Source organism: Myodes glareolus, chromosome 10 (assembly GCF_982192425.1).
Source record: "Myodes glareolus chromosome 10, mMyoGla1.1, whole genome shotgun sequence".
Taxonomy (NCBI): Eukaryota; Metazoa; Chordata; class Mammalia; order Rodentia; family Cricetidae; genus Myodes; species Myodes glareolus.
In genome coordinates this window covers 57,848,577-57,869,915 of record NC_142035.1, presented here as the reverse complement: position 1 = coordinate 57,869,915, position 21,339 = coordinate 57,848,577, and the positions used below count along the sequence as shown (strand labels likewise).

At 40.4% G+C, this 21,339-nt stretch overlaps 1 protein-coding gene across 1 annotated transcript in view; it reads right to left on the bottom strand.

Annotated features, from left to right (window-relative positions):
• Positions 1-21,339, bottom strand: part of Ubr1 (ubiquitin protein ligase E3 component n-recognin 1) — a 120,403-nt gene that overhangs the window by 9,234 nt on the left and 89,830 nt on the right. The window contains exons 33-43 of the mRNA XM_048460096.3: positions 19,889-19,986; positions 18,213-18,306; positions 17,234-17,382; positions 16,743-16,798; positions 15,083-15,179; positions 11,239-11,306; positions 9,930-10,080; positions 6,504-6,591; positions 4,890-5,023; positions 2,270-2,378; positions 55-111 (exon numbers count right to left, since the gene is read on the bottom strand). Coding sequence (XP_048316053.1) covers positions 55-111; positions 2,270-2,378; positions 4,890-5,023; positions 6,504-6,591; positions 9,930-10,080; positions 11,239-11,306; positions 15,083-15,179; positions 16,743-16,798; positions 17,234-17,382; positions 18,213-18,306; positions 19,889-19,986 — 1,101 coding nt within the window. The remainder of the gene's footprint in view (positions 1-54; positions 112-2,269; positions 2,379-4,889; positions 5,024-6,503; positions 6,592-9,929; positions 10,081-11,238; positions 11,307-15,082; positions 15,180-16,742; positions 16,799-17,233; positions 17,383-18,212; positions 18,307-19,888; positions 19,987-21,339) is intronic.

Genomic DNA, 21,339 nt, shown 5'->3' with positions numbered 1-21,339 from the left:
GCACTTCAGAAACACAGCAGGATGTGGCGAAAAGGCTTAGACAGTAAAACCCACCTGACCACAGCACTGTTCTGCTTCAGAGAGCTGAGTAGGGCAGGATCTGCACACCACCTGTAAGTGAAGCCGAGAGTGAAGGAGGGTCGACACGGGAGCACCACAGATGGTCACGGGCTCTCTGCTATGCACATCAACCGTTCTCTCCAATTCCGTACTTTCATGGTCCCTCTCTGTCTTTAAGTTTACATTTTATCCCTTCCTCTCCCTGTCCTGACCCTCACTCCCCCTTCTAAATTCCTTTTCAAGGGGTTTGTCAATTACAGTCTTGATAAGAGAAACCATCTATAAATTTAAATGAGAGAATTTAATACCAGAAGTAGCCATACACATGATAGGGACTCAGCACACAGCTCGGTGTGGTGTACTTGCCTGGTTCAGGGTCCTAGATTGGATCCCCAGACTAGAGCAGAGGTGGGAGGATAAGGGATATAAGGCAACCTTGAGACAAAAAGGCAAGTAAACCTTAATACCGCCCCGGTGCTGGGAGAGTGGGAGGAAAGAGGGCATCACTGTTGATGATGTTGAGTGGGTAATAGGATCACAGCAGGCCTTTCTAGAGACAACAGGAGCCAGGGAAGAGCCACTGAAGATGCCCCCGGAGCCCTGCTGGTGCCTCCCACTGGCTAAACCTACACTGAAGCCAAACGACAAAGAACACTGGGAGATGCTGCCTGCAATGCTCCACAGAGCAGGGCAGACACCAGGCAAGCAGGGTCAGGGATAACACAAATGGCAGGGACTTTCTTTTTCAATAATTTTTAATATTTAAAGTAAAACAGAACATCTAAAACTTACTTCCAGAAATATAAAAGTAAAATTTGTAAAATCTTTTATAATTGTACTAAAAAAAAAGTGACATTAATCCTAAAAACAATTCATTTTAGCTGGGCAGTGGTGACACACGCCTTTAATCCCGGCACTCAGGAGGTAGAGGCAGGCAAATCTGAGTTTGAGGCCAGCCTGGTCTATAGAGCGAGTTCCAGGATAGGCTCCGAAGCTACAGAGAAACCTTGTCTCAAAAAAATAAAAGAAACAAAAAATAAAAACAAACTAAACAACAACAAAAAGAAATTAGGAAGCAAAAATCAAAAAAAACCTGACCCAGAGAACCTAGGGCATGAAAGAGACTAATAGCAGGGACAGGCTAGTTCACCTGGTTCCCACCCAGGCACGGGAAAGAAAACGTAAGGAGGATAAAGAAAATCATGGGAGAAGGAGAGTTAAGAGTAGTATGGTGAAACTGACTCTAAAACTGTGCAGAGGCAGGAAAAGTGGAGGCTGTGAGGTGACGTGAACAAGAGACACATGGTCTCTAGGACATTTCAGCGCTGGTCTCTGCTCTACAGAAGTCTGTCTATCTCCCAGCCATGCTTCTGACACGTGCCTTACCACACTCACAGCTTTGTACAAAGTTACAGTCTGGATTCTTCTTTTTCTTTTAGGCAAAGTCTCATGTACTAAGAACTGGATTTGAACTTGCTACATGATCAAAGATGACCCGGAACTTCTAAATCTCTTGCCTCACCTTTAAAATTCTGGCATTATAGGCATGTGCTGTGCCACCATGCCTGGTTTAAACAGTGTGTGGGGCTGAATAGAGATGACTTTGTGCATGCTAGGTCAGAACTCTACAAACTGAGTAATATCACAAGCTCAAATTTGAACATCTATGATTTTTTTTTTTTTTTTTTGAGATGGAGTCTCACTATGTAGCCTTGGATCGTCAGAAACTTACAGAGATCCACCTGCCTTCCTCTCAGGTGCACCATGCCCAAGCGTCTTTTGATTCTTAATTATGACTACTCTTTAAGCATGTGGATTAAGAATGTCTGTACTTTTCTACTTCTGCAGTCAATGCTAATCAATTGAAAAGTGTAGTAAATAATTGTAATTTTAAATGTTTTCAAGTTAAAAGAAAGGCATTACGGTCCCCATTTGTAATTCCAGCATTTGGGAGACAGATGCAAGAGAATCGGGAATTTAAGGCCATCCCCAGCTACATAGTGAATCTTAGACCAGCCTGGGCTATATTAGACCCTGCCTCAAAAACATAAAACAAACATTTTGAGTTAAGTCCTGGAGGAATCTGAGGAAGAATAGAGCTTGAGGTAAACAGCAAAACCCTGTCTCAAAAACCAATCAAAAAGAAAAGTAAGCATAAAAAATTTTCAAACTAGATAGAAACCCACCAGTCACATTTCCCCCATAGTACCTCTGCAGTAAAGGCCTTATGGTATCCCAATGTTCCTGGAAAAGCAGGAATAGATTTGTGGGCAAAGATAGATAGCTACAGAGTGCAGTGTACTCTCCTTCAGCAGAGCCTGCAAGAAATAACAAGATATATTTAATAAGCACATTATTTTGATCTATTAAAGGAACCCCTCACTGTTTATACTCACTTCTATCATCTGCTGTATAAAACAGTGGGTGGCAAATGAGCCACAGTGATTCTTTTACAGATAACCTGAGTCCCCTGATCAGACGGCGTCTATGACTGACCACTGTACTTAGGGTACAGTACAAAGTCTTCTCTTCTGGGGTGTGTTGGGGGAAACAGGCAGTACTTTGCTGAGGTAGAACCCAGGGACTGGGGGCGTGTAACACCACTGAGCTATATCCTAGCCCACAAAGCCTTTATTGTGGCTTAAAGACCCAGGTGAGATGCATACACCTGACTACCTCCTGGACCTCCCAGTCCATTAGGCTTCCAGCCAGAATCATATTTTCACTGTTCTCTTACTCTGCTAAGCAATACCTCTGCATTGATTTTCTCTTAAATGGAAACATTCTTCAACTATCTGTCCAGCTCAATCCCATATGCAGCTCTTTGTTTAATATCTCCTTGGAGAAAAGTCTTCCTTTGACTACCTATGTCCAAGGGTTCTGACCCAGGCCACGATCAGTTTTACTTTACTTTGCAGCCCATCTGGTATTATATCATGCATATTTATGCTTCTTTATATTTGGCTCCATCCCTAATGAAAGAAAATGCTTTATTTTTATTACAGATAAGAACATAAACCTTTTGTGCATTCAAGCAAGAGAGCTGTACTGGAAATTACTTGGAGAGTAGCATCTTACTTTTTAGAGAACCTTAACAAAGTGTGATCACATCTCACCTATTGAAAAGTTCAAGACAAAGAGGCTAACTACTAGTGAAGACGACCTCATCAACGTGCTCTCCAAGGATAAAATGATTCTCTAGACAATTCTGTCACTTTTAAAATTCTGGCTCTCACCAATAGAACACAGGAAGGATACTTTCTCTACTTTGTTTAGATTTAGAAATGAGTAAAAGAAAAAGAAAGTGATGCTGTTAGTAAACACTCATGGTTTCTGTTGCTCAGAAGGCCTTTTGGATCACTATTTTAATTTTTAAATATAGCTATATGTTCCAAACCCAAATAAAGGTATACAATTAAGTCATCTTCCTGCCTGGACAAACAGTTCTTTTCCACAGAGGTAACAAGTATCTTTAATTTCCTGTATATCCTACAGTTATATTCTCTATATGGGTATTTTATTTTATTTCGAGATATCTCACTTTATAGCCTTAGAAGTCCTGGAACCAGGCTGCCTTCAAGCTAACAGAAATCTGCCTGTCTCTGCCTTTCCAATGCTGGGATTAAAGTATGTGCCACCACATCCAGCATGCACATAGGTATTTTATTTTTTAAAAAATGTGTGCCTGCCTATGCATGCACATCAGCCTTGCTGTCATGCAGAGGCCAGAGGACAACTTTCAGGAGTCTTTCTTTCTACTTTGTTAAAGCCAGATCTGTCTTGTTTCTACTGCTGTACTGGGAATTCTAAGCTAGCTGGCCTGTAGGCTTTAGGGTGATTCTCCTGTCTCTGCTTATGTTTCTTCATAGAAGTGTGGGATTACAACTACTTGTCACTGCACCTGGCTCTTAAAATCTTATTTTCTATCTATCTATCTATCTATCTATCTATCTATCTATCTATCTATCTATCTATCTATCTATCTATCTATTTTTTCGAGATAGGATTTCTTTGTAGCTTTGCAGCCTGTCCTGGAATGCATTTTGTAGACCAGGATGGCCTCAAACTCAGAGATCCACCTGCCTCTACCTCCCAAGTGCTAGGATGAAAGGCATGCGCCACCACTGCCCGACTTAAAATCTTATTTACTACTTACATTTATTTATTTACTGGTGGGGGTGGGGAGAGGCATGACTATATGACAGTGTGCATATTGGGGGGTCTGGGACAAGTTGTAGGAGTTCGTCTCCTTCCACTAAGTGGGTTCCAGGGATTGAATTTATGCAGTCAGGTTTGGCGACAAGTACTTTGCCTGCTGAGCAATCATGCAGTCCTGTATTCAGCTTCTCATGTGAAATGTAGGACTGAACTCAGGGCACCAAGCTTGCACAGCTGCCAGTGTCACCGGTTCCTCGCTCTCTCCAGCTCTTTGCATGCAAGTTTTTTTGTTTGTTTGTTTTGTTTTGTTTTTAATTTTTGAGATAGGGTTTCTCTGCGTAGCTCTGGCTGTCCTGGAACTCACACTGTAGACCAGGCTGTCTCAAACTCACAGAGATTCATCTGCCTCTGCCTCCCAAGTGCTGGGATTAAAGGCATGTGCCACTATTGCCTGGCACACGCAGGTATTTTAATAACTCAAGGACTTTATACATACACAGGAACTGAGAGCAGGATTTGCAGAATATGAAATTCCGCTGGATTTTGGCCTCACTTTTAACTACACCTGGGCAGGGGCAGAAGTGGTTTCATTTGCCCTGTCTGTCTTATGCTGAAGACAAGAACAGTGAGGACGAGCCTCCACTCCCTGCTGAATTTAGTCTCCCACTTACTGGCAAACAGTTCTTCAGGGGGAGTCACCCCAAGTAAGTAGTGGAAAAACAATGCGGCACAGCGAAGATAAGGGGTGATGCCATTCTTCAGTGAGACCCACAGGGACCAGCCAGAAGGGCCACAGCTAATGAAGCTAGAACACAATAAACCCAGAACAGAGTATTTACCAGATTGCAAACACAAGCCCTGTTAAAATCACATTTAGTGACTTAATTTCTAAGCATTTTTAAAAAGTATTTAGTTAGCTAATAGCTTTGGTGTATACATTTTCTAAATGAAACAACAACTTTTATAACATTCACTGGATAGGGATTTTACTTCCCTCCCTTTTCTATTTGAATTGCTAGGCATTGGAACTGGAGCTTTGTGAACATTAGGCAAATACTGCCAAGGGTTAAGTCCCAACTCTACCAGAGACTCTTAGCAAATCAGTACTCCCTTTTTCTTAGGTGAAGGTAAAAGCAAAGCAAAACAAAAAGAGAAAGTCAATTAAAAAAAAAGAATTTTAGAGTATCTTGACTCTCACAAGGTTCTCCCTGCAATGTGAACCTATCATTTTCTCCCCATTGTTACAGTGATAAAAGAAAAAAAAATTACCCTTGCTATGAAATAAAGAGAAGAAAAACTTAGTAAAAAGTGACTGGAGGGGGCTGGAGAGATGGCTCAGTGGTTAAGAGCAGTGACTGTTCTTCCAGTGGGCGCGGGTTCAATTCCCAGAACCCACATGGCAGCTAACAGCTGTCTGTAACTCCAAGATCTGACACCCTTACACAGAGATACATGCAGGCAAAATATCAATGTATGTAATAGATAGATAGATAGATAGATAGATAGATAGATAGATAGATAGATAGATAGACAGACAGACAGACAGGTAGATAAGTGCGACTACATTTGCTAAAAAATGAATACATTCCTAGGCCTATATTAAAGCGGGCTGATATCTGTAGGGTAATGAAAACACTGCATATAATACTGCAACAGTGCAATTCAAAATGAGTCCTAGTGTAAATTATGGACTAGAATTAATAATAGCACGTCAACATTACCAGTTCTAACAAATCTACTACCATAATATAAAATGTATGTGGGGGGATAAAAGTGAACACTTTTATTCTCTGTTCAATTTTCTGGTAAACTTGAATTGGCTGTATAAATTATGTATGGTGATTATATAGTATATGCACATTAAAATATACATGTAATTAGTTCCCATGTTACTAACAAACAGATCAGAAGCTTTTAACTGTTAACAAGTACATTCACTGAATAGTCACCGTAACAAGGAAACTTATTTGCTGCTTTTATTTAAGTTCTCAATACTGCCAATTGTTAAACTGTTGTCACTCATGCCTGTGTTCCAAAAACAGCTTAAAAGTCAAAATGTTGTCAACCTCATTCCAGTCTCAAATACAACAAAGAGTTTTCTAATCTACTACCTTTTATTTCAAGGTAAATATTGAAGTAAATTTTGTTTACTATATGCCCATCCTGCAAACAAAATTACAAAACTAAAAGGCCTTATCTGATGTTAAGGCAAGAAAATGGCTGAAAGGTACAGCACCCAACTCCTCAGGACACCGAGGCGGCCTGGCCAGTGGACTGCTACTCACCCGTCCGTGTGCTGTGAGACTTCTGCGAAGAAAGCAGCTGCACATCGAGCCTCCTCACTGTCCTCTTCACCCTGAGCAAGGGGGAGCCCTGAGAGAGAGGTGCAGGCAGAGTTAAGAATCTGCTCTCTAATCAGCATGTTCAACCTCAAGTACACGATTCCAGAACATCCTGTAGCCCCTTTAGCCCTTCCATTAAGCCCCTCAGCACCAGTTTTACAGTATAGAAATGGGGATAAAAATGTCTACCCTGCAGTGTCCTATGAGAGATTGTTATGGCACATTTGAGCATAAAGTTACTCTGAGAGAGTTGACATAATATTGCTAGTTCTTTTTAATTTTCATACAAAGAAAAGTTGCCAACAGGGTTGATAAGATGACTCAGTGGGCAAAGATACTCACTACCAAGTCTGACAACCTGAGTTCTATACCTAGGACCCATACAGCAAAAGGAGAAAACTGACTACTGTAAGTGGGCCTGACCTCCACATGTGTATGATGGCACACAGGAATCTTTTCCTCCACAAATAAACAAGTGAATATAATCTATTTAAGTAAGAAACATATATTAAGTTTGTATTGATTGTTTTTCATTCAAGTTAAAAGAAGAAAGTAAGTGCTACTTACTGGCAAAATGTATGCTTACACGTCCTAGACCCCGGGCTCAGTTCCCAGGAGCACACATACATACCAAAAGCACAATAATTTTTAAAGTATCTGTATGTATGTCTGCATGTGGGTTTGTGTACATGAATATGGAGAGAAAGTAAAGTGAATTTTACATAAGTGAAACGAATTCAAGCAAGCCATTTAATGAGTTTGACAAATGCACACATGTAATGACATTATTGATTTTTTTATTAATGAACCGAGTTGGGAAGAAGAAAAAGCACCTGCCATATAAGCATGATAACTTGTCTTCTGATCCCTAGCACCCATCTAAAATCTGGGCTATGGCTATATAAGTCTAAGACCCTAGAGCTGGGGTTGAGCAGGAACAGGCAGATCCCTGGAGCTTATTGTCTCCCCAGCCAGCCTGATCGATGAGCTCCCAGTTCATTGAGAAACCAGCCTCGAAACTAAGGCAGAGAATGATTAGACACACTTGACATTGACCTGTAGCCTCCACAGGCAGGCGCGCGCACACACACACACACACACACACACACACACACACACACACGTGTGAACTTAATTGCTATGTAACAGTTTCAGGTTCACAGCAAAACTGAGCAAAAAATAAAGAATTCTATATATTTCTGGTCGTACACATGGACTATTTCTATTATCAATATCCAGCACTGTTCATTATAAGTATATTATTGACAGTTATTTTGACCAAAAGTCTATACTTACAAACTGATTCTAAAGTTTAAGCCTAATGCCACGCCCTATGTAGCCCTATCACCTAGAGGTAAACCAGGAGGACCGCCAAGAGTTTAAGCCTTGGGTTACAAAATGAGTTCAAGGACAGCCTAGCCTAGAGCGAAACCCTGTTTTTAAAAAGTAGTAAGCCAAGGGACAGTAGGAGAGCTCACCAATCTTCCAGAGGACCTGAATTCAGTTTCTAGCAGTCACTTCAGATGACCTACTACCCCTGTACTACAGCCCCAAAGGATCTAATACCGCTAGCCTAAGCAGGCACCTGTTCTCAGTATGCAAATCCATATGCAGATACACATTACATAATTAAAAATAATAAAAATAAATCTTTGAAAACAGTTTATGCAAAGAGGCAAAAAGTCCTAGAAGAGCCAGTTCAGTATTGAAGAGTAGAATATGGCTGGAAGACTAACTTCAACTGACTCAAGACTATTTCCCAAGTTTACATTAAGGTTCACTCATGATGGTCCACATCCCATGGGTTTGGGGAAGTATATATACATATATTATACAGACTAGCCTCACTGTCTCTGTGGTTTTCTACATTCATGAAATCACATTATCATGGAAAACCCAGTTCTACCTTCTCTAAATGTCTTGTAGTTGGGCCCATAAAGCATCTTTCACACTGGCTTCTTCAACTTCATATGCATTTTCATATATATGCATTTTCATGACTGGACATTCCACTGTCTGGATGTACTACAAATTATTTATCAACCATGTAATGTCTATCCTGGTTGCTTCCAAGTTTTCCCTATCAGCATATGATAAAATTATATTTAGTTTTTGTTGATTAATATTCTCCCTCCTCAAAAATAAACCACACGTATGTAGTACCCATGGTGGTCAGTTGAATCCCCTAGAACTGAAGTTGTAGACAGTTGTGAGCTACCATATGGGTACTGAAAACTGAACCTGGGTCCTCTAGAAGAGCAGTCAGTGATGTTGACCACTGAGCTATCTTTTCAGGTCCCTCTAGGATGATTTTTTTAAAATCTGCATTTTCTTTAAATTACTTGAATTTTCAGTAGGTCTTATTGGCCACTGTTATCTAGAATCAAGTTTCATGTATTTATTTATAGTTTGTTGGTTTTTATATTACATATGTGATAGATGGTATGCATGTGTTTGTGTTTGCATCCACTTGCACATGCATGTGCACGTATGCATCCAACAGGAAGCCCAAAGCTGATATTGAATGTCTTCCTTGACCATGTTCCACTTTATTTATTTATTGGGGCAGGGTTGCTCACCAAAGCTGGAGCTTGCCAATTCCAGCTAGTTTAGCTAGTCTGTCCGTTCTATGGATCCCTTGTCTCTGCCTCCTGAGCGTGGTACCACCACATCTGCCTAGTTTCTGTATGGGTTCTGTTCTTCATGTTTGGACTTTAACACTGAGCCATCACTCAGAACCTCATTTGCTATTCATGACTCGACTCTTAAAGGACACTTAGAACTTGAAAATGTTATATTATATTCATGTGACCAGAGTCATAATTCAAAAAGCATTCAATGAGTATTTATCAGGGAGAACAAGGTTGCCAGATACTTGAGGCTAAGGGGAGTGGTTTTAAAATATGATTGTTCTCTGTAATCAGAAAACAGGCATGAGGAAGGAGGAATGAAAAGAAAGGAGAATTGGGGTGAGGAGTGGAATTAGCTACAAATAACTGAAATAAAGTAACCGTAGCCATGTTACAAGGTAAGCAACATACTATCCTTGTAGCTGAAAGAATGGGTTCCTGGAAGCCTTGACGAAGGCAGAACCTGTATGGGTAGGAATAAACTTGGAGAGACATTGACAATGAAGAATTTGGAAGAAAAGAAGAAAAACAGGTCCTAACAGTCTCTCCACACATCTGAAGAGTAGCTGGAAATTAGATGATCAAGTATCTTAAGCTAATTATAATTGGCCTCTCATAATTTACCCTGCCATGACCCGTTTAAATATATACCATGATTATCACAAGTGTAATTCATTCTGTCAATAAAGCATGGGTAAATGTTACTTAGAGTCAACACAAACTGAGAAGAGAGTCTTACCTGTGTCTGCTGTAAGAAGTATCTGAAGCATGTGTGCCATGGTGATCAAATGGAAGAGATAAAGGTGGTTATATGAAGAACTAACAGATGAAGGCTGCAGGTCAACGGTGTCATCCCAGTACAAGGATGGGAATGCTAATACAGCACCTACCTACGAAAGGAAAAGGGGCATCATCAGGATAACAATGAAAGGCCAAGACAAACCAATCTCCTAACTAAATGTAAAATGTACCAAATGACCCAGGGCTTTTTTTTTTAATAACCATCATAATTTTCCTAGTTATATTCAACAGAATATCTTAGAATATAATTATAACATACCATTAATGGTAGGCAAAGGCCACCACCAAGTCAGTTATCACTTAGCTGAATCTACTTATTGTAGGCCTAGACAGTCATTCTCTCCTTGTGGTTCTGAAGATTCTTTATTACAAACACTTGGAAGCTCTTAAAAAATACTGACACACAGGATTCATTCCAATCCAATAAAATCAAACTCTGACGTGAAGTGCAATTGCTAGAATTTTTTTTTAAAATTTTATCCACTAATTTAATTGTTTCAAATTTAGGTGCTTTTTCTGAGTGTATATAAATGCAGTTTCTGATGTTTAGAAGACTAGTCACAAGAAAAGAGCTGCAAAGTTATTAAAACCTTTAAAGCCACAAGAGTTATTTTCTCCTTTTTCATGCTAGAATTCTTTTTAAGATTCCTCAGGAGATTCCAAAAGAGTCAGGGTGGACAGCTACTGAATACAGGCTTAGATTATGAAGTACAAATGAGGGGTGGGGATTGGTTAACCCAATATCCACAAAATCCATGGTTTTCAATCTTACCACTATTTTCTTCACTGGCAGGCTTAAAAGAATAAGATTATTGCAAGGATAGGAAAATTTTTCATAAAACTCACAAGTGTTGCCACTTGTCCACGGGTGTTTTAAGGAAGCCTCCATGTACTCAGAGCACGGTCTCTTCACTAAATAACTAATGGTTATAGCTTACATGGTAACACATTGCATAAGATATAAATAGTTAGAAAAAGGGAGTGGTAAGGAGCCATAACAGATTATTAACAAATATAACCAACTGCAAGACCAATTACAAATTTTAAAAGAAATATATTTTCTTTTTAAAAAATAATTTTGATGTCTTGGTGAAATCTGTAGTATTTGCAAAAAGAAAGAATGAGATACTAAAAATGGCTTGACAAATGAAACTTTACTACTGTGAACAGAAAGCATGAATTTAAATAAGAAAAAAACATGAAATTATAAACTTGATGACTTCAAAATCATTTTACTGAATACTTACCAAAACATGAAACAGATCTACAGATAGAAGGCATGGTGTATCTTCTGATTGTAGGTTAGGAAGAACAACTAAAACAGAAGTTAATGTAATTCAGTCAGTAAGGCAAAAATGTACTTGAATAAAAGGCAAATTGGAAGCATTGAATGAAAATACAATGTGGCTCAAGAGACCAGAGAAACTAGTATATCACACTTCTAAGATATGGCTGTTATAATAAAAAGGAAACTGAACAGGACAAAAGACTATCAGATAGTCTTGTATACAGCTTAAGAGTTGAGGCCGGGCGGTGGTGGTGCACACCTTTAAGCCCAGCACTCTAGAGGCAGAGGCAGGCAGGTCTTTGTGAGTTCGAGGCCAGCCTGGTCTACATGAGCTAGCTACAAAGCTACAGAGAAACCCTGTCTCGAAAAACAAAAACAAAAACAAAACAAAACAAAAAAGAGTTGAGTGATCCCAGCAGCTTGAGCGGTGGCTCAGTGGCTAAGAGCGCCTAACGTTCTAGTGCCAGAGGACCGGGGTTTGAGTCCCTTTGGCGCTCCTAGAGATCGATCAGCGATCAATACAGAATCGCTATCGAGCCTTAATCGGGGGAAAAAAAAAGTTTAGGGCTGGAGAGATGGCTCAGAGGTTAAGAGCACTGGCTGTACTTCCAAAGGTCCTGAGTTCAATTCCCAGCAACCACATGGGGGTTCACAACCATCTGTAATGAAATATGCTGCCCTCTTCTGGCCTGCAGGGACATATGCAGGCAGACCACTGTATACTTAATAAATAAATAAATAAATCCTTTAAAAAAAGAGTTGAGTGATAAAATTAGGAGGAAGCAGGGTAGTGATGGTGCACACCTTTAATAAACAAGCAAATAAAAGAATAAATAAAGGGAAACTGAAATAGAGATTGTTCAAGAAACAGTTGTGGAGGGCTGGAGAGATGGCTCAGAGGTTAAGAGCATTGACTGCTCTTCCAGAGGTCCTGAGTTCAATTCCCAGCAACCACATGGTGGTTCATAACCATCTATGATGAGATCTGGTGCCCTCTTCTGGCATGCAAGCATACATGGAAGGAATGTTGTGTACATAATAAATAAATAAATAAATAATTAAATCTTTAAAAAAAAAAAAGAAACAGTTGTGGAAACAATGCAAGCTTATCAGGTGTAGGGCCAAGGTTCACTTCCTAGCAGCTCTACCTTCCACTTTTGAAATACTAAATGACTAAGACGTGGCTTATGTGCCGGTGATTGAAGCTTTGTGCCTGCTATGCCAGAGCTGTGCTTCTGACCTACTCCATGCCTCGGAACAAAGGCTTTTATAAGAACATTGTATCACTTTTCCACCAACTGAACATTTTTAAATGTTGTGTGACATATAGTATGTGAACAGATACTATGTAAGCAGGAGAGCTTGCAAAGGAAGTGAGGACACAGAAAACCTTCCCGAGAGCTGGGGAGATGGCTCAGTGGTTAAGGCTGCTCATCCAGACGACCGGGCTTCAATTTCCAACACCTACACGGCAGCCCACAACTGTCTGTAACTCCAATTCCAGGGGATCTGACACCCTCACACAAGCATACAAGCAGGCAAAATACCAATGTACATTAAAACAAACAAACAAATAAGAAAGATTTAAAAAGAAAAGAAATAAAATCTCATTAACAAAAAAAGAAAAGACAACCAGGAGAAGAATTAGAAGGAGGAAGAGGAGGAAGAAGAGGAGAAGAAGGAGAAGGAGAAAGAGCAGGAGAAGGAGCAGGAGGAGGGGGGGAGAGAAGAAGAAGAAGCAGAAGCAGAAGCAGAAGCAGAAGAAGAAGCAGAAGAAGAAGAAGCAGAAGCAGAAGCAGAAGCAGAAGCAGAAGCAGAAGCAGAAGCAGAAGAAGAAGAAGAAGAAGAAGAAGAAGAAGAAAGGTAAACAGAGCCTGAGAAAGAACATCCCCTAAAGAAGCTGTCCTCTAGCCTCCATACTTCTGTGCACACATACCCCACCCCTTACAAGCACCAGCACATATATAGACACACACCTATGTTCACACATATACATAAAATAAAAAAATTCAAAATAATAAGCCAGACATGGTAGCACACATCAGAAATCCCGGCACTAAGAAATTAGAGGCAGAGGACCAGGAGTTCAAGACAAAGCCATCAAAATAATACTACATCTTTTATCAGTATAAAACCCAGGAAAGAGGGGGCTGGAGAGATGGCTCAGTGGTTAAGAGCATTGTCTGCTCTTCCAAAGGTCCTGAGTTCAATTCTCGGGAACCACATGGTGGCTCACAACCATCTGTAATGAGGTCTGGTGCCCTCTTCTGGCCTGCAGACATACACACAGACAGAATATTGTATACATAATAATAATAATAATAATAAAAAACCCAGGAAAGAAAGGAATGGTGTCTTTCGAGCGTGGGAGGTAAGTAACTAACTGTAAACCAAACATTGCTATTCTCAGCAGAGACATCTCTTTAAGTTGATAGAGAAAGAAAAACATTTCAAGACACAAATGTAAACAACTGATGACAACTGAGCTAGCACTGCAGAAACTGCTAAAGGAACACTATACATATGAAAAGAAGAAAGACAGTTTTACCCAAAAGAACACGGGAAACAATACATTCTATGGGAGGAAAATAAACCCAGAGCTGAGAGAATCAAGGAGAACCAACACAGGAAATCAACAAACCCCAAATTCTAGTACAGGACGGGAAGAGAACTATCAGTAATTCAGTCAACCAGAACATTAACTAAAAAAATTACAGAACATATGATTTTTCTCAAAATTTCATCAAAATTCCTCTCAAAATCTTTAAATAGAAAGGTCTCCATTAACCAATTAAAAGAAAAGATAAACTGACTAGTTTGTAAAATCAAAGTCCAATTATCTATCTATTCTTGTACTATTCCTATACTATTCACATAAGTAGGAAAGACACTAAGAGATACTAAGAGCCAAAGGACACACCCAGTATACTAATGGAAGCCATAAACAAGCTGACCTAGCAACTCTTACATCCGATAGAGCAGCCAGACAGAAGAGACAAACAGGGCCCTACATATTAATAATATCAAGAAGATGTCTAATGATATAAACAAAATAATCTCAGCCTACTACCTACTATACACTGACGCATTATATACTTTATCAACTATTTACATTTTTTTGAGACAGGGTCTCTCTTTATGTATTTCTGGCTGGCCTTGAACTCAAAGATCTTTCTGTCTCTGCCCCCCAAGTACTGGAGTTAAAGGTGGGCACCACCATGCCTGGCTATAATATTCTTAATACATAAAAAATGTTTGATGATCTCAATATACTTAGGATATTTTCATTAAAAAGAAATGTTAGTCATGATCATTTCAGTTTTCAGTTTTGTTCCAGAAGTTGCTATGTAGACAAGGCTGGTCTCAAACTCACTAAGATTCACCTGCCTCTGCCTCTCTAGTACTGGAATTAAAAGGGTGTGCCACCATGCCCAGCTCCAAAAGTATAATTTTTTTTCTTTTTCTTTTTGTTTTTTTTCAAGACAGGGTTTCTCTGTGTAGCTTTGGAGCCTGTCCTAGAACGCGCTCTGTAGACCAGGCAGGTCTCGAACTCACAACTTCCTCTATCTTTTGAGTATTGGGATGAAAGGCATGCACCACCACTGCCCAGTTTCAAAAGTCTAAATTTTTAAAATAATATTGGTAATTGTGTATCAACTCATTTGGGCAAGTGTGCTGCAGGCAGCTGGATTTCATTAGTGAGCATTCAAAATCAGTATAGTATGTCATTTCCTAATAAATATACTGCATAAATGCAGAAAAAATACATATACATGCTAACATAATAATTGACAAGTCTCTACCTGACAGGAGACGAACCAGATGTTTCTGTATCAGGACCTGAGGACAGGTAACCCTCTGTGCAACCGCAAACTGCATTAATGCTTTCAGACCATTATGCTAGATTGTGAGAGAGGTAAGATAAAATGATGAGGGAAGAGCACAGAGTTAGATTAGGACAATAAACAACCAATCCTAGCCTACTATACACTGATGCACACTTGAACAACTATTTACAATACTCTTTTTCTGCAAAACGTGACCTACAGGGACATGCACTATGGACTGTCAGAAAACCAGGAAGGAAAGGTAGTGTCTAGGAAACATTCACAGGTGTCCATCTTGTTTTCGCAGGGCTAGGAACACACTTTGCAAAACAAAAAGCCAACAACATAGCTACCTAGGTGCATTTCATGATTCTTTAGGGCTATTGGCAAGAACTGAAGAGACAGGCAAGAATTATTATTATTATTATTACTGTGTTATTATTATTGGTGATGAAAGTTTCATTAAGGATCTCACGTATGCTAGGCAACCACTAAACACACTTCTCGAATACTTGCTAGTTACCAGAATTACCTGTTCTTTTAATTAAAAAAAATATTTATTTATTTTGTGTGTATGCACACACATTTGTGGGGGTCAAAGGATAACTTGTAGGAGTAGGTTCTAGCTTTCCAGGTGTGTCCATGATACTGAACTCAGATCACCAAGCTCAGTGACAAGTTCTTTTACCCACTGAGCATTTCACAGACCCCAAGGTTGCCGTGTGTGTGTGTGTGTTTGTGCACTTGTAGGCCCATGTGCAGATTATTTTGATCAACTTGTGACAAGCTAAGGTCACTGAGGAAGAGGAAACCGAAGTTGAGAAAATGTCCCCATTAAATAGACCTGTAGGCAAGCGTGAGACATTTTCTTGATTAATGATTCCTTCGGCAGGTAGTGCTACTCCTGGGCATGTGGTCCTGAGGTATGTAAGAAAGCAAACTGAGCAAGCCATGGGGAACAAACCAGTCAGCAGTGATCCTCCAGTCTCTGCTAAGTCCCTGCTTCCAGGTTTCTACCTTGAGCCCCTACCCTGACTTCTCTTCCTGATGGATTACAACTCTAAGCTGACATGAGGTCTCTTCTCTCCAAGTTGTTTTTGGTCAAAGCAATACAAACCTAGCAAACACAGTGTGTGTATGTTGGAGCACATGCAGAGGTCAGAGACAAGTTGGGTGAATTTGCATCTCCTTCCACCATGTCTACTCTGGGGATCAAATTCAGTTTGTCAGGCTTGGTGGCAAGTGTTTTTACTCACTGAGACATCTATGCTGCCCTGTATGTCTGATCATTAACTCAGTATGATTATTTGTCTAGAGCAGAACCCATTAATATTCAGTGGTATATGACGGTGAAGCATCAATAAGGGGAAGATACAGGATGTGTCTGGTTTTAGGGCAGGAAAGCAGCCAACTTGCCTGGAATCTATCCGAATTACATTTAATTATGAAATTGAAAAAACTCTGTAAAGCACATAGAGCTGACTATGTTTCCTGAAACGGCAGTATGCCCCCACCCCCAGCTCTGCTATTCTTTACAGAAGAGGGTTACATGTGCTGCAGAGAGGAACAAGCTACGGAATCCCCTTTCTAAAAAAAGTATCCCAGAAACCGCTGAATTCTATTGGAACATACATACCTGCCTATTTTGAAGTGCTCCAAATAGAGGTTTTCCTTCATCTCCCAATAAGTTTTCTTTAAAAAAAATAACAACAAATTCAAAAATATTACACAATTATATGTTTTGCTTGTGGGTTTTCTTTTTGAGACAGCATTTCACTATGTAGCCCATGCTGGCCTTACCCTGAGTAAATACACATCAGTGCACTATCCTATACTCAGGATTTAAGTCTAATAGGTTTGTGAGCTACTCCTAAAATCTATCCGGGGACTGAGGCAAGAAAATTTTGGAGAAGAAAGTGTGTCCATGTTACTCAAGGCAAATTATGGCATACTGTGTTGGTACAGAAGGAAGTTAGTGATGAAAATGTAGAAGACGTCATTAAAAACTGACCAACGTGGAGAGAGAATGGGGGGAGAGAAGAAAGCAGAAACTCTCCCATGTCACCATCAATGTAAAGTTTGTTCCACTGAAACCCCCAAACCATTTTTTTTTAAAGCAGGCTTTACCGATGGCCTGGACAGTGAAAGCACATGTGCTCCAGGTCATCATGGGCACTCGCGGGTCCAGTTCATCAGGAGGCACTTTCAGTCCAATTCTGTAAATCGTTGTGGCAAAGAGAATGACCATTTCCTTGATACTATTAGAATATTTCACTCTAAAAACAAAATAAGAAGAAATTTGTACAGTATTTTAGAAAAAGGCTGCTTCCCGAGACACCCCATTAAATCCAAAAGCAACAGAAACAATTCATTCCTTCTGACATTATGTGCACTAGTTACTTTTGTCACCGTTGTAACCAAATAGCTGACAAAAAGCAACACGGGGAAGGAAGGACTTATTTCGGCTCACAGTGTCAGGAGATACCAGTTCATTGTGGTGGGAAGGCATGCTAGAGGAAGCATGGCTTTGGCAGGAGCGTGGAGCTGCTTGTTCACATAGGAGCTGAGCAGGAAGGAGAAAAAAGAACGCCAGCATGTGGCTAGCTTCTTCCTTTTCCCTTGTTACTCAGTGTCACCCAGCCATGGGATGCCAATGTCCACATTTAGTGTGGTCCCTCTCCTCAATTAGTCCTCTCAAGAAAGCCCTCACTAGGGTGGGAGAGATGGCTCAGAGGGTAAAAAGCACTGGCTGTTCTACCAGAGGACCCAAATCTGAATCCGAGCACCCACATGGAGGCTCACAACCCTCTCTAACTCTAGGCCAGGGATTGAACGTCTGCATCTGGCCTCCACAGGCATCAGGCACACACGTCGTACATTAAGACAAAACATTTATACACATAAAGTAAAAATAAATCTTTAAAAAAGCCCACAGACAGATCCAAAAGTGTGTCTCATTAATGCCATAGGTGGTTCTTAATCCAGTTTAGTTAACTACCAAACTGAACATCAAAAGCCAGGCAGTGGAGGAACACACTTTAATCCCAGCACTCGGGAGGCAGAGGCGTGCCATGGCACCCACTGCACACACTCTCTAGATACTTACGAAGACTGAACTCCAAAACTCAGGATGGAATGAAACTCAAAAGTCGAATCCCCCATTCCTTGATTGAACAAGACAGGAACTGCTGGAGCCTCTCCTTATACATTAAGTGGAAAAGAATAAAAATCATTACTGAGTTAGTCTAACGCTCAATTATCTAGCTGCTTAAGCCATACATGATCCCCTCAGAAATGCAAGTAAGCAGTAAATTATCTCCCCTAATCTCTCTACAAACACACCACTGAGGCGATGATCCTTCTACATATAAATGCCACACATTTTTTCCTTTAAAGGCACCATACGGTGCTGTTCTCTGCATTTTACTTTCTTACCTAATAGGTAATGAGTATTTTGCCTCATCGGTAACTTCCTTTATTTCGTTTTTTTTTTTTTAAATAGTTTAAAAAACTGCATTTGTAGGCAGATCTCTGGGAGTTTGAGGCCATCTTGTCTACAAAGAGAGCTAGTTCAAAGATAGTCAAGGCTACAGAGAAATCACGTCTCAAAAAACCAAAACTGCATTTGTAGTTAATTTAGTGTGTAGTATATGTATGTTTCCGTTCATGTGCACGCACGCCACATGTGCAGTTCAGAGAACAACTTGCAGGACTTGGTTCTCTACTGCCACCAAGGAAGTCATCAAATAAAATTTTAAAGCAGGATGTGGTGGTGCCTGTACACATCCGGTACAGACAGATTTTCACAACAAGGATAGGGCAGGGCTGCAGCCCAGGAGCCAGACAAGACTGCAAAAACCCTTCTTGAACACACAAAACCAAACAATACAAACTGAACTTTACTTTCATTTATTGATGTATGAGCTAATAAATTATTTCATCACTAAATACTGTATGCACATGGTAGGGTATATATGTATGTTTTTACATGTATGTATACAAGGCTCATGAACCCATGTATGTGCATGAGGAGGCCAGAGGAGAACATAAAGCATCTGCCTCTATGATTTCCCACCTTATATTTAGAGACAGGATCTCTCACCTTTTTTCCAGTCTCCTAGGCCACTGCTCCCTTCCCTACAGCACCCAGCTTTTATGCAGTGCTGGGTCCAAATGCAGATGGTCATACAGAACAAACACTTCACTCACCAAGACCTCTCCCTAACCCTTCTCAACAAACTCTTTAAGTGATCTTTTAATTGTTTTCTTAAGCATATCTTATAGTGATACCTGTCATTCAGCTGTAAAACATATGTACAGAAGGTTAACAGCTTTAATATATTTTTGTTATTAATATTAAGGCAGAATATCTCATAATATTCTGTCTCCCAGTATGAAAAATGATTAAACTTAGTAAACTGAGAGGCAAAAAGCCTTAGATGCAAAATCTCTATTTCCTGATATCCAACAAATCTGTACTTTCAAATCATATTTTAGCACAATAATTACTTGTTTAAAAAAAACATTAAAGACTTAGGAAGCTAGAGAGATAGCACAATGGTTAGGAGCACTGGCTGCTCTTCCAAAGGACCCCGCTCACAACTGCGTGTAATGTCAGCTCCTAAAATCACTGTCCTCTTCTGGCCGCTGAGAGCACCAGACTCACTGTGGCGCACAGACACACATATAGGCAAAACAGTGACAAATATAAACAATTAAATCTAAAAAGTTAAACATTTAGAAACAATTTCCACAATCTAGTACAAACAGATTTCTACAAACCTTTACTGTGCTTCATTTTATAACCTGATATCCTGGCAAGAACAGTCTGTATCCACCGTCCCAAGGTCAAGAGCTGAGCAAGAGCCTCTGCATTCTCACTAGAAAAAAAGATATTTTATTAAAAACATCAAATTCTGTGGGGCATAGTGGTATAACCTTTAATCCTAACACTCAGAAGGGAGGGGCAGGCAGATTCCTATGAGTTCAAATCCAGCCTGGTCTACATAGTGAGTTCAGGCCAGCAAGAGATAATGAGATCTCATCTCAAAATAATAAATGAGATATTAATGTTGTGTGTCATGGAAATGTGACTAAATATGTAGTTGGCACTATGACTAAGACATAACAATACATCTATGACTGAGAAGAAATAAAATACCAGTAAATTGAAAATACCACTGTGGTTACTCATCAACTAGTAATGTCATGGACAACCTGATTCCTCCACACCCAATCTACAGGACCCAGAGATTTTTTTTTTTTTTTTCCGAGGCAGGGTTTCTCTGTAGCTTTGGAGCCTGTCCTGGAACTAGCTCTTGTAGACCAGGTTGGCCTCGAACTCACAGAGATCTGCCTGCCTCTGCCTCCCGAGTGCTGGGATTAAAGGCATGCACCACCAGTGCCCGGCACAAGACTCAGGTTCTAATACCCCAAGTTGGTCACTTCTTTCCACCTCCATCCACTACTCTCCTGGAAGTCCTACTGCCCCTCACATGAGCCACTTCAATGGCTTCTTAATAGTTCTTTTCCGATTTTCACTGGATTATTTGGTATTTTGATGTCTAGTTTCTGAGTTCTTTAATTGTCACCATAGAAACTTCATCCAGCAACTGATGGAAGCAGATGCAGAGGTCCACAGCTGAGCACTGGGCTGAGCTCCAGAGTCCAGTCAAAGAGGGAGGAGTCAGGGGCTGGAGAGATGGCTCAGAGGTTAGGAGCGCTGCCTGCTCTTCCAGAGGTCCTGAGTTCAATTCCCAGCAACCACATGGTGGCTCACAACCATCTACAATGAGATCTGGTGCCCTCTTCTGGTCTGGTGGCATACATGCAGACAGAACACTGAATACATAATAAATAAATAAATCTTTAAAAAAAAAAAAAAAAAAGAGGGAGGAGTCAAGACCATGATCGGGACACCCACAGAAGCTCACTGATCCAGACTGACAGCAGGGGAACCTCTGAACGTCACTGTCAGTTGTGTGGTTTAGGCAGTCTGTGGGGCCACTGGCAGTGAGACCAGGATTTATCCCTAGTGCTTGTACTGGCCTTTTGGAGCCCATTCTCTTCGGAGGGATAGCTTACTCAGCCTAGATATAGCAGGGAGGGCCTTGGTCCTGCCTCAAAATGATGTGCCAGGCTTTGTTGACTCCCCACGGGTGGGGGTGGGATGGGGAAAGGTGGAGGGAGCAGGCAGAGGAGAGAGAGTGGGAACTGGGATTGGTATGTAAAAT